This window comes from Miscanthus floridulus, chromosome 18 (genome assembly GCF_019320115.1).
Source record: "Miscanthus floridulus cultivar M001 chromosome 18, ASM1932011v1, whole genome shotgun sequence".
In the NCBI taxonomy this organism is placed as follows: domain Eukaryota; kingdom Viridiplantae; phylum Streptophyta; class Magnoliopsida; order Poales; family Poaceae; genus Miscanthus; species Miscanthus floridulus.
Genome location: NC_089597.1, coordinates 109,787,309 through 109,801,100, shown reverse-complemented (window position 1 = coordinate 109,801,100; position 13,792 = coordinate 109,787,309). Strand labels below are relative to the sequence as shown.

Below are 13,792 nucleotides of genomic sequence, written 5' to 3'. Positions count from 1 at the left end.
CTAAACCCAAAATCCTAACCTCAAACCTAAAAACTACCTATGTAAATCACAAACAAATTTACTAACTTAACTATCCTAAATCACTAACTATCATAAATCAATAACTATCATAAAACCCTAACTATCATATATTACTAATTATCCTAAAACAATAATAATCAAAATAACATGAAATCAAGAGGATGTACCTTAGGAGCGGGCGGCCTTAACGCGCCGGTGTTCGTGGCGCGGCCGCGTGCGGGCACTGGCGGTGGGCGGGCGGGCGGCTGGCGGCGGGCGGGCGGGCAGGGGTGCGTGCGGGCGGGGGGCTCGCTCGCGATATTTATTTGGTTCTGCCGCGCCACGGATCAGGGCGCGGCAGTGCCGCACCAAGCTCGGTGGCGCGGCAGGCCCTGCCCCGTCAGCGGTCAGCGATTCCAGTCGCTGCCACGTTAGCCCTCTACCGCGCCACCATGCATGACGCGGCACAGGCATTTGGCTGCGCCAGGGCAATAGGCGCGGCCAAAAGTATTAGTTTTTTTTAAAAACCGACCGTGTTAGATTTAAAATTAGTTTTAAAAAATATTAAAATTAAAAAAAATTCGCCCAAGGGCAAGAATCATGGAGCCTGTCTGTCAGTCGCGCGCTGACCCGGCGTCGCGGTCGCGCTGCCGCCGCCTGATCGGGTCAAGGCAAGCGAACTCACCCACACACACCCAGCAGCGGCGACGAACGCGACAAGCCAACAACAGCGCAGGCGCATGCAGCGGTGCACGCACGCCGGCACACGGCATGTGTCGCCATCTCCTGATGCGTGCGTGCCGCCCGCCCACCCTCTGCTTCGTGTGTACAGTGGTGTCAGGGTGATTAGATTAGACTTAGACCGCCATCCGATCACTCTCACGTCGACGATGCCGAATTGTCACGCAATTAAGGCCCTGCACGACGAGTTATCAGCCGATTCCGCCAGCTGACAGCCGACAACGGGAGGAGCCTGCTCCGTAACTGTAGGTCCATTAATCTCGCCCCTGTGTTGGCTGCTCGGCTCGGGAAACGTTTGTTTGCTTGTGGGCGATTTAATTAGACGGCGTGAGGTGCAGCGTTGCGTCCGAGCCGAGCTGATGAATACAGCGGACGCAACTGCTGATTTGGACCCGGTGCCTGCCACGCCACAGGAACAGGTGCCGGCCGGCCATCGCCATTTCGCCAAGCGAGAGTGGATTTGTGGTGGGAGATTCCGGGACAAAATCACGAGCTCTGGCGTCCGCTCTGTGTTCCACTAATGCGACAAGCAGGGTCGCTGGCTGACGACTAGATAGATTTCCTGGTGCGGATAAGAGCGGCCATTTTCTATTTTTGTTTGGTTACGACACATCTTTTATAAGGAGTTACTCGGAACGGAAGCGACATGCAAGTTGTCGTGCCGGAGTGGTTATCAGGCATGACTAGAAATCATGTGGGCTTTGCCCGCGCAGGTTCGAATCCTTCCGACCACGCCTGTTTTTGTTTTTTTTTTCTGGCGGGCCGCACAATCTGCAGGGGGCCAGCCTGACCATTTTTTTGTTTTTTTTCTGGCGGGCCTCACAATCTGCAGGGCTGCCTCGCGAGTTAGGAGTTACATGGCCGGACTAACTATTTTCTGGCCCAAACAGCAATGCACCCACGCCGTACTCGGCATCTACAACCTGCATGTTTTGGGCCGCTTTTTTTTTTCTCCTCTTTCAGCCCTCTCGGTCATAGTCAACTTCATTGCTTCCTGGTACTCTCTGCACCAGAATAAGAAAAGCCCAGTCTCGATTCACCTCCCTTGTTCCAAACGCTCTCTAGCCCCACGCCCCCACCCCACCACACCCTTCTGCCCTCGGCGCCGCGCGGCTGCGCCCATGAGCCTCGCCGAGGCGCCGTCGCCGTCCCCGTCGTCGTCGAGCGGGAGCGACGACTTCGCGGCCCTCCTCGACTCCGAGCTCGAGTTCGCCTCCGGCGCTGACTCCGCCTTCCCTGGTGACCCCTCCTCCGCTTTCCCCGGCACCGACGACGAGGATGAGGATGAGGATCCGGAGGAGCCAGAGGCTGAAGCCATAGAACAAAACGGGTACGCGCCGCCTGCCTGGTCCTCCCTCCTCTTAATTCAACGCTAGACGACTCGATGGGTTTGGCGGCTTCGGCCACGCGATTATTATAACCTTGAATCCCACGCGCATTTAGAGTTGGATCATCGGCCTCGCTGTAGGATTAGGGATAAGCATATTTGCCCCGATTCGAGCTTATTAGGTTTCGTGCTTCATCATCGGGTAAAACATATGCTTCAGGGTTTTGCTTGCTTTTTTACATGCCTCACTAGGTGATGGCCCGTGTGTTGCAACGGCCATACAAAATTTGCACGATAGTAGACCTTCCCAAATAACATGCAAATTAAAAACAATGTATGTTTTTACAAGCATTTCTCATGGCGCCTATATACCTATACTTTTATACAATACATCGTTCATATGAGTACCCACTACATTATAGCCATTCACAGAAAAAAAAAATTAGTAGGATCACATGCCGCCTTACATCCAGCTTGATCACTTCTACTACTTCTTTTTAGCTGTGGCTGTAGTTGTTTGATGTATTAACTACAATATATGGTAGTTATTTCTTTGCAGCAACAGCTGTAGCTTAAAAGAGCGCTGCAGTGAGCAGGGCCAATACAAATATTCATGGTATTATGTCTAGGCCGAAATAATATCTTTCAACATCTTGTGGAGCAAATACCAACTGTCAGTCTGTCAGTGTGCCTTGAATTCATCAGGGCAGCAAAGGCCTTTTATGATGTGGGATGCTGATGCTATGATATACTTTACTTGGGATGTTAATCAGGGCATCAAATTAATGACTCCTTGTACAGGAGGCCACTACATTCTAAAGACCACAACCTCCTACAACCACTAAGTACCACTTTTGGTACGGTAGTTTATTTCAAATAAAATGCAAACTCAGAAAACATTACCTGTTAATTTTTCTTCAGAGGTCCAGAATTCTGACCAATTTCAAACTTCCAGGCATGCTTGAAAGTTCAAAAACTTTCTGGTGAAGCAATGATTTTGCTAGCTTTGCTTGTTGTACATACTGACAGTAGAGAGTAACTATTAAGCTAACCTTTCCTGTAAATAATAGTTTATCAGAAGTTCAAAAATTTGTACTCAATCTGAGCTACTCCCTCCATCCAAAAGTCTAAATCGTATAAGCCTCGGGCACGGTGACCAAGGAGAACATCAAGCGTGTCTATTTTCATTTAATCACCATGCTCTCGTTAATCCTTAGAACGTCTGTTCGTTTTCCCATGTAAACAGATGCTAACGTCGTTGCATGTGGAGGTGCATGCGGAGGCTCCTAGTAGATAGAAAACGGACCTGATAGATAGAAGAAATAAATGGCTAACGGACTAAACGGAACGGCAGCCATGCATTAATTCAGCCGGGAATACGAGGAGTTGTGAGCGCCGGAAACCAAGCAAAATACCAGAGAGAAGCGTAGACGATTTAGACTTACGGAAAATTTAATTTTACCAAGATGATTTAGACTTTTGGATGGAGGGAGTACTATATATGGTATGGGAAGTATCGTTTCATGTATAATATTTCATACCACTACATGAGAATATGGCCTAAAGATATACCACTACTACTGATCATTTAGTGAAAATATATTCACGACAAGTCCACAAATCATTTAAACAAATCAACCAACTAATAGCAATTTAAACAACTATGGAATCTGTTATGATTGGCGTCATGTACCAGTGACGCAAGTGACAGAGTGGCTCATTAGCATGGGCTTGGCAACAGCACGCCACGGCAGCTGGAGAGCGCTGCGACTTATAATACAAACCATAAAATGGAATGTATTTATTTATCAGGATTTGAAGCACAATTCTTTTGCTCAAGCCCTGCAACCGATCTTGCTCCCTCCTTTTTTATGTTTCCCCTCCAAATCGACCCTCAAGTCACAGCTAGCAACTTGGACCAAATAGAGAAAACTGAGAGTAGATCAAGACAAGGTTTCTTGGATATGTGATTTATGTAGAAAGAAATGGATCAGCAATTCATGCATTTGCCTTCTCCTGCACGGAGAGGATGCGCAAGCCATATGCGTTGAGGAGGATCCTCACTGCAGCAGTTGTGTTTCTAAAAGGATTTAACCACCCCCGGGAATTTACTGAAGTTCCTACTGCTCCTGTACTGAGCGCACTTAACCATATTGACTGGTGAATCGATTTTTCTATTATGTGAAATGCCAAATCTGAAATTCGTAGAACCAATACATTTTATAGCACTGCTCTAATCTTCAATCCCCATTTATAGAGCACTGTGAAGGCATTCATTCTCTTGTGTTATACAAGTTTCATGTCTATCATGTTCTCATCTTCAGCTTATCGATACAGGCTGAAATTAGGGCAAGACATGCGAGCATGTGCTGTAGCTTGTCCTCTCTGTTGTGGTAAATGAATAGATGATAGAACTCTTGCACTCATGTCTGTCATGTTTTCATCTTTTGCTTATGGATACAGGCTAAAATTAGGACAAGATGTTATGATGGGCATCTCTTATCAGCGCCGGCCCAGGCCCAGTGGCTAGGCCACACCGGCGGCAAGGGAACCAGGCGCCTGTGGATCAGCTATCTATAGTTATTTTTGCTATTTCTATAATTATAGGATTTGTGATTGATTTGCTTGTAAGTTTGAGGGGATAAATACCCCTTGACTCTGGGAATTAATTAAGCAAGGCAATAGTATTTGCCTGGCCTCAAGGGCCATCTACGTGACCCTCCTGCCTCCCTGCTCTCTCTCTCTCTCTCTCTCTCTCTCTCTCTCACGCACGCCCTAGGGCAAGCCGCAGCAAGCCGCCGCTCCCTGCACAGCCACGGCGCCTCAGCGCCGCCGTGAATTCCGCTCTCGTCCTCCCATCTCTTACCCGTACGCTCTTCGCAGTCGCAGTAGGATCAAGGATCCTATCACAAGACATGCAATCATGTGCCTTAGCTCGTAGCTTATCCTCTCTGTTGTGGTAAATGATATAATTCTTGCATTCTTACCCGTACGCTCTTCGCAGTCGCGGCACAAGACATGCAATCATGTGCCTTAGCTCGTAGCTTATCCTCTCTGTTGTGGTAAATGATATAATTCTTGCATTCTGTTGCTGCAAGGCGTATTTAAATGACAATCCTAGTGAGAAATGTGAATCCTAGTCAATTAGAATCCAAAAGCAAACAAACCTTCGAGCACTGCTAGCTACTGTCTGTTCTATCTTTTCCTTTAAGAAATGTGTACCCTGCTTGATTTATTCATTTGGCTTTTGATGTAAACTTGTGTTACTAAATAGACCCCTTCCCTTGCCTTTGATTTTGGGGCCTAGTAGTTGTAAATTTGTCTTGTACTAGAGTAGTAAGACACCTGCTTATGGATTGAGGTTTAGTTCAATATAATTAAAATCCTAGTCCATCCCTTCTAATCCACGGAGGGAGGGAGAATCATTGCATCCTAGTCAGTTTTCTAAAAGTCAGGTGGATTACTGGTGTTGCCTAGTGACTAGGTAGGCTCGGTGGCTGCCCCTTGCTGTTTTGCGCTTGATCTTCTGGTGTTCAATATCTTTCCAGAAAAGCTGTTAGATCATTGATTCACATGAAATGAAATTCAAACTTCTGATGCTAAAAACAAATGGGATATCGATAGAATTGCAAGTCAGCAGTTATGGTTATGCTATCATGGAGGTATTGATTGTATCGAAAAGTGCACATGTGTAAAAATGCTGCATCAGATGTTGTATCAAGTGCGGTGCCTTTCCATGCTGGGTAGTAAGAGTTTTCAGTTATCATTGAGGAATGGGGAGAGCACTCTAGTATTCGGAAAAAACGAAGGGACAAAGTTCATGGGATGAAGTTGTGTTAAGGAAGAACCAATCGTTACTTGTTTCGTAGATTTTGTACTATGAATCTGACTGCTGTCAACTGCATGCAAAATGCAGTACCAAAAGGCGTAGAGTGGAGGAACAGCGCCAAGATCAAGGAACATCAGTTAGGCATGACAAAATTCCCACTGGTATGCTTCTTAGTCTCACTTTGCAAATATGTTAGTGTCATTTTGCAACCTAAGGGGACATGATTATGCATTTAATTCAAAATTCAAATGTGGTGTTCTAAATTATATTTTTCTGCATTGTGTTGCACGGTTGACTCGCTATCCTTGTTCGTAGGTTGCACTAATTGTACAGATGGTTGCCCTTTCAGAGTTGTAGAATATAAACCACTTTCTGTCATTTATATTTCTGAATTTAATCACAACAGATTATCCAGCTGCCGGTGGCTATTATATTTTCTTTTTAGAATATCCCTAAAATGTTGTGTAACTTCATTTCTTTCTTCTGTTGCAATTGGTTTGGGATTAGTTCATCATATATTGAGCATTGAGTGTCAGTGTTCATGTGTGATAGATGGCATGTTAAATTATTGAGAATACATTTTTTCAGGTGCATCTAAAAATGTTCAGGTCGAGGCATGTCCACATCCTGGATATTTTGGTGGACTTTGCTTTAGATGTGGCAAGCCACAAGACGAGGAAAATGTTTCAGGAGTTGCTTTTGGTTACATCCACAAGGTACTTCAGAATGTGGAGTTCCCTTATGGCACCTGTATTTGTGGGCACACATAATTGCAAATTTGTGGGCGCTGTACTGCCATTTTATTTTCATTTCCAGTTGCAGTTGCACTTGCACATTGCCTTGTCTCTGAGCAGTTTTACAAATTTAGGAGGATTATTAAAATGCAGGGCTTGAGGCTAGGTACCTCAGAAATTGACAGACTACGTGGTGCTGATTTGAAGAATCTGTTGCGTGAAAGAAAATTAGTACTCATTTTGGACTTGGATCACACGCTGATCAACTCGACCAAACTCCAAGATATTTCTTCTGCTGAAAAAGATTTGGGTATTCAGACTGCTGCTTCAAAAGGTAATACTATATAATTGTATAATAAGTTTTGTGAACTTGTAGTCATCTTTTGTTGAAGTTATATTTTATTACCATGAGCATAAGGTACCACCTCCGATTGCAACTATATAGATGCCATTATGTTGTCATGATATATTTTGTCAACTTTCGATTTTTACATGATTTTATTTGAAAGATGGCATGAGTAACATTTTCTCTTATACATCTACTACATCATAAAATTTCTATTTGTTTACAAAATTCTGTTTGAAAATAGAGTAGTGGGTACTGGCCAATGTTGCCACTTTTGCTAGACAATGGAAATAAAAAGATGGCATGTATGTTTGAATGTGGATTCGAATGCGTACAGTTTACTGAGCGAAGGGCAGAGCCAATATGTTTGTATAAGCAGCTAGCATTTCACGATAGAAAATAGAAGTTCAATGCCACTACTCATAGCATGTCTATATGATTTAGCCTATTCCTGCATAATGTGGTTTTAGTTACAGATTAAAATTATTAAGAACTTTAGGGCCCCCTAGTCCCTCTATCTTTTGTTCTCAGACAAACATTTTTATGGCTCAGTGCAGTTAGCATCAGTTGGTATTACCCATAAATGAACTTTACAAGTACTTGCTAACTTCTATCCTATTAAGCAGAGTAATAATGATTAACATCTTTTCTATAATTGCAAATGATTATTTTCTTGCAGTTGTCTATGTTTCATCATGTCCTTTGACCCTTGCTGAAACTGTTGTTGCTTATCCATGAATGTATATAACATAGCTAGTGAACCCCTCATTTTCTAAATGCAGATGATCCAAACAGAAGCATCTTTTCACTGGATTCAATGCAGATGCTCACAAAGTTGAGACCATTTGTACGAGAATTTCTGAAAGAAGCAAGCAATATGTTTGAGATGTATATATACACCATGGGTGACAAAGCTTATGCAATTGAAATTGCGAAGCTTCTTGATCCTAGTAACATCTATTTTCCTTCGAAAGTGATTTCGAACTCAGATTGCACTCAGCGACACCAGAAAGGCCTTGATGTGATTCTTGGAGCTGAAAGTGTTGCAGTGATTCTTGATGACACTGAGTATGTAAGTGTTATTGTCAAATGACTATTTTCAGAAGTATGTGCATTTTCTATCCAATAGGGCAAGCTGATTCAGAACAATTTTATTTTATGCAACCAAAAGTCACATTATTTGACATGAATTCATTGGCCAAGCTCAATCTTAATGTCTCATTGTAGAATACTCTGATCACTTGTAAGTGTTCCTGGTTAGTAACTGCTCTTTGTTTCCTGTTTGCTTCCAACATATAGATTTAAAAATAGAAACATCTATCCTCAATTATCAAAGCGTAATGATTATCCTCAATATGTAGAAGCTGGTAGGATCATGTTATTCGTGCTTAGAGTGATCAAAATTTCTGTTTTTTATTGTCATTTGCCATTCATGGCTGGCCAGCCTGAAAAATGGAATTTTGTTTCAGGTATGGCAGAAGCATAAAGAGAACCTGATTCTGATGGAAAGATATCATTTCTTTGCTTCAAGCTGCCGCCAATTTGGTTTTGGTTTTAGGTCGTTGTCAGAGTCAATGCAAGATGAAAGGGAGAGTGATGGTGCTTTGGCTACTGTTTTAGATGTCTTGAAGCGCATACATGCGAGTTTCTTTGACATGGTTGGTTTCTTCAGTTCAAAGTTTTATCACATTTTATCACTCTTTCTTTCTATGTTCTATTCCTCACAGTAGACCGGAATCTTGTAAGGACAAAAGTTTTTCATTTCTAACCATTTGTCCTTGTACTTTCTCATGCAGGCTGTTGAAACTGATCTTTCTTCACGGGATGTAAGACAGGTAGGCTTTGCATATATACCCTTCATGCTGCCTTTTATGCTTCAAGAACTATTTATGTTTTTCTTAAGATTAGGTGAATTGTCTTTTATCAATTTTAAAATAACTGAACTATAGCTTGCTTAATATATCTTCTATGTGGCGTGGCTTACACATCTCATTTATAATTGGCCGTTTCTTGTGTTTGTATGCCCCCTTACAGGTGATCAAGGCGGTACGGAAGGAAATACTACAAGGTTGCAAAATAGTCTTCAGTCGGGTGTTCCCAAACAATACTCGCCCACAGGAGCAGATGTTCTGGAAGATGGCCGAGTATCTGGGTGCCGTTTGCTCTACAGATGTGGATTCCAGTGTCACCCATGTTGTAACTTTGGATCTGGGAACAGAGAAGGCCCGCTGGGGTGTTGACAACAAGAAGTTCTTGGTCCACCCACGCTGGATTGAAGCAGCAAATTTCCGGTGGCATAGGCAGCCGGAGGAAGATTTTCCTGTCACTGCCCCGAAGGAAAAGAGCAGAGAGAAAGATAATGCTGTGGCTGGCAAGAAGGAAACCAGCAAGGATAAAGAGAATTCTGCAGCTGGCCAGAAGGAAACGATGAAGGACAACGAAGAAAATGCTGCAGCTGGCCAGAAGGAAACGATGAAGGACAAGGAAGAAAATGCCGTGGCTGGCCAGAAGGAAACGAGGAGCGCTGAAAGAAACGTAGCCGGTCAGGAGAAAGATGATGCCAAAGAAAACGCTGTGGCCACATCTGCTACAGGCCCTACTGACTCGTAATCTATGTTGGGCTCCAAAGGTATGTGACACATAGTGTAGGCGTGCAGGTTCGGTAAGGGGATGGAAATTTAGCTATCGTTATTATCCGTTCGTGCAGGCCCAGCACTTTAGATCTGGTCGATTGCAAATTTTGCTGCTGACCTGAAGCTGATTGGGCCTCCGGCCGTATAACTTACACAACGATGAAACTATAGGAGTTCAAGCAAATTGATGTGATTATGGCACAATTCTAGGTGAATCTATGTGGCTATGTGCGCAGATGGACTTTAGCTTGTATTCTGTAGGTACTGCCCCCTGATCGAACTGCAGTAAACATTTGTGATCGCTAGTGGAACTACGGATTCTTTAGGGCGTGATTGGTTCGTTTCCTACGCGAGCCTGGCTCGTATCCAGCAGCTAGGCTGAGCAGGGACAGGCTAAGTGTCTATAGGGCGTGATTGGTTCGTTTCCTATGCGAGCTGGGCTCGTATCCAGCAGCCAAGCTGAGTAGGGACAGGCTAAGTGCATGCAGGTGCTTCTCGTTTGGTTGACAGCATGCCTAAAACCTGGCTGAGTAGGGACTTTGTTTGGTTAGAAACAACCTGCATCCAGAGATACACATGCACTTGTTTGGTTAGCTGCATACAAGTTCAATTACCTCCTTAAGTTCCATATCCCAGGTGCTCACACCATTGACACAATTTTTTTTTGCAATAAGAATAGGTTGTCACGAGTGAGATCAGATAATAATGTATTAGGAATTATGTTAAAAAACATTTAAATTAGAGTAATGAATACATCATTAGCCATGGAAATTGTGGTAAAACCGTCCGAAATAATATGTTTTCGGAGGTACTTGTTTTCCACTAGACACTAAGGCTCTGTTCGCTTATCTTTTAATCCGTCTTTTTCAGCCGGAACAATGTTTTTCTTTCACAACAAATCAACCGGAACAGTGTTTCGGCTTATTTTTTCAGCGAAACGAACGGGGCCTAAGCACCTCGAAAGTGAGCTACATCGTGCAGTTCCGTCGAGCACACTCTAAGGGAGAACTCGAAACAATCCACGTTTTACATCCAGAATCCAATAATGAGTACGAGCTTACAATATTTAGTCCATTTCATACAACAAGAGTTCTTGAAAATTATTTATTACAATACCAGAGTTCAGAATGCGATAATTAAACAGCGGAATGAAAATAAACATCTAGCGAAAATGATACAAGGATCCGTCTGTGCCCACCTGAAGAATTCTTCACACAAGAGCTACTCCTTAAGCTGCACCTGCAACAGGGGTAAAATAAACCCTGAGTACACAATGTACTCGCAAGATTTACCCGACTAGTGGAAATAGTTTCCCGACTCTCAAGGATATGATAGGCAATGTGGGTTTGCTATTTTCTTTTGTTTGCGAAAAGCATTACTAATAGTTCATCCTTACAGTCAAGTTTTATTAGCAGTCATGATTATTTCATTAGCTAACCATTCTAGGTCAGCACATGTTCTACTTTTAAACAAGGGTTGAGCAATCAGAACTATTTCACCATCTTTCATCTTTAAGTTCTTACTACGGTGCTAGATCATAGCCAAGTCGTACCGTCTCACGGAAACGGTAATTCGCACACCAATGTATCCCAGCTGGGTACCTCAAAACACACGCCCCGTTTGTACCCCAGACATAAACAAGATCAACCCATTCCACTCCTGTCATGGGGTCCAGGTCCCCATCCAAACTTGGACTCCAAGCTCTCACACTTGAGACCCGGTCTCAGTATGGTGCTTAGACTTCCACCTCTCCGCGCCTCCAATCAGTCGGTCCAGAAAGAGCCAGAACCCACGACAAGAGCGTAACAAGCCTTCCCACTCCCATAAGCAAGTATGTGCTCAGGATAATAAGTCTGTGACCTGACTACCATCCACAGCAACGGACAGTCCTTAATCGACACGAACAGGGAAAACAGTGTAACCAAGCTAAGCCCTATTGGCCACGGGACATAACCTGTTACACCCACCAATACCCATACCATATCTCTGCCTTGTCTCCATTTTTTCTTTCATCATTTTATCATGAGAGTAAATATAATAATCACTTATTGTGAGTAACGGTAGGTTACTCATGCTAACGAAAACCTAAGCATAGCATCTACTCGAAACTGTACTAGTAAGACTCATAGGTATCTATGCATGTGGTTTTCATAAAATTCCTGTAACATAAATGCACATCACATATATATATTCAGTGACTATAAAAAATAAGAGTTATGCACCGGGGCTTGCTTTGGACAGGCATGGTGTTAGCTGAGTCAGTCAGTGGCGGCTCTGGGACCTCCTCCTGCACGAGAATCTCCTCCTCGTACTCCTCGACGATCTCCTCGAACTCATGATCGCCGATGGTCATGATCTCTGAAAGCATCTAGGCCCCTAGTTGGATTTCGGTGATTAATGTCAATACAAGATTACTATGACTAACGTATGTTTTGCAGAGGCAATTAAGTTAGGTCATGGTAATGGAGATCGATTGGGCAATGGAGGTTGTCATGCCCCTACGATGGAAATCGTTTTGGTTTTCAAAGGATGGACGACAAGGTTAAGGATAACTAGTTCTAAGTGTCGATTGGAGTTGGAGAGACACTTAGAGTAGTTTAGGACTTTGTTTTTTCCTTTGGTCGTACTATGAAGGGGGGTATGAACGGGTAGCTTGACCTAGTTGAGTCTAGTGAGTTAGGTGTGGTGCACACTTGTTAAAACTAGCTCTAGGTAGCTCCTATGAATGTCTAAGATCCTTTGGAGCAAACTTCATTCACATATGTTCGAAAGTTGAAAGTGAATGGAGGGTCAAACACTGACCGGACGCTGGCTCCGGTGCGACCGGACGCTGGCCGCAGGGTCCGGTCAGTTCATTTGACCGTAGAGAACAAGTCTGGTGTGATCGGACGCTGGAAGGTCGTGTGACCGGACGCTGAGGGCTAGCGTCCGGTCGACTCCAGTAAGGGTCCAGACTTGGGAAAGAGTGACCGGACGCGTCCGGTCAGTGGTGACCGGATCCTGAGTATCCAGCGTCCGGTCGTTTACAGTAAGCATCCAAGAGCGACCGGACGCGTCCGGTCGGTACTGACCGGACCCTGACAGCGTCCGGTCATCACTTGAAAACTGTTCGCGGGTTGAACTGACCGGAGCGTCCGGTCAAAACGATCGGAGCGTCCGGTCATCCCGCAGAAGCTCATAACGGTTCGTTTTTCAGGCTGCCTTATAAATAGAAGCTCCACTCGTGAGTGGAGTAACTTTTGCTCATTCCAACAGCTGAGAAACACGTTTGTGAGTGCCAAGAAGAGCAAGGTCCTAGTGAGGTGTTTGTGATTTGAGAATCCAAGAGAGTAGCCTCACTAGCAAATCAAGAGTAGCAAAGTGTGCATCCATCTTCTCATTAGGCTTCGCGTGGTCAAGTGAGAGTTCGTGCTTGTTACTCTTGGTGATCGCCATCACCTAGACGGCTTGGTGGTGATTGGGAGTTTGGTGTTCACCCGACAGAGCTTGTGGGTGACCCAACTCAAGTTGTGAGCGGCTTTGGGTGATTCGCCGCGACGGAGTGTCAAAGAATCAACCCGTAGAGAGCACTTGATCCTTGCGCGGATCAAGGGGGAGCTACACCCTTGCGTGGGTGCTCCAACGGGGACTAGTGGAGAGTGGCGACTCTCCGATACCTCGGCAAAACATCGCCGCGTTCCTTTCTCTCTCTATTTACTTTGAGCACTTACTTTGAGTATTTACTTTGAGCAATTCAATACTTATTTTACAATCCATAGAATTGCTTGCTAGAGTAAGTTTGGAACATAGGTTGCGAGGTTGTTGTGCTTTAGTTTGATATAAACACTTTTCTAGGCACAAGGGGTTAACTGGGCTATCCGTAGGATTTGATTATTGCAAGAGAATTTAGAATTAGCCCAATTCACCCCCCCTCTTAGGCATCTTGATCCTTTCAATTGGTATCAGAGCCTCGTGCTCACGTTTTTAAGCTTAATCGCTTAGAGCAAGATGTCTCACGGGGATGGACCTCCTCCTATCTTTGAGGGAGATGATTTTCTATATTGGAAAATCCGCATGGAGGCATACTTAGAAGCTCTAGATGTTGGAATTCTTAGAGCCGCCTCTCAAGGGTTCCCAACACCTAGGAATGCCGCACAACTTCAAGGCGATGAAGTGAATTATGAAAAATGGAATGCAAAGGCT

General features: G+C 44.2%; 1 protein-coding gene and 1 non-coding gene across 2 annotated transcripts; both read left to right on the top strand.

The window, feature by feature from the left end:
- The first annotated feature begins 1,393 nt into the window (after positions 1–1,393).
- Positions 1,394–1,475, top strand: TRNAS-AGA (transfer RNA serine (anticodon AGA)). The gene has a single exon. It is a non-coding gene; the product is annotated as a tRNA-Ser (tRNA).
- Positions 1,476–1,808: 333 nt separating this feature from the next.
- Positions 1,809–9,814, top strand: LOC136520672 (RNA polymerase II C-terminal domain phosphatase-like 4). Its single transcript, XM_066514284.1, has 8 exons — positions 1,809–2,071; positions 5,985–6,058; positions 6,486–6,613; positions 6,785–6,965; positions 7,760–8,049; positions 8,447–8,635; positions 8,774–8,812; positions 9,012–9,814. Exons 1-8 carry the CDS (start codon positions 1,863–1,865, stop codon positions 9,585–9,587), a joined length of 1,686 nt encoding a protein of 561 aa, XP_066370381.1. The 5' UTR covers positions 1,809–1,862; the 3' UTR covers positions 9,588–9,814.
- The last annotated feature ends 3,978 nt before the right edge of the window (positions 9,815–13,792 follow it).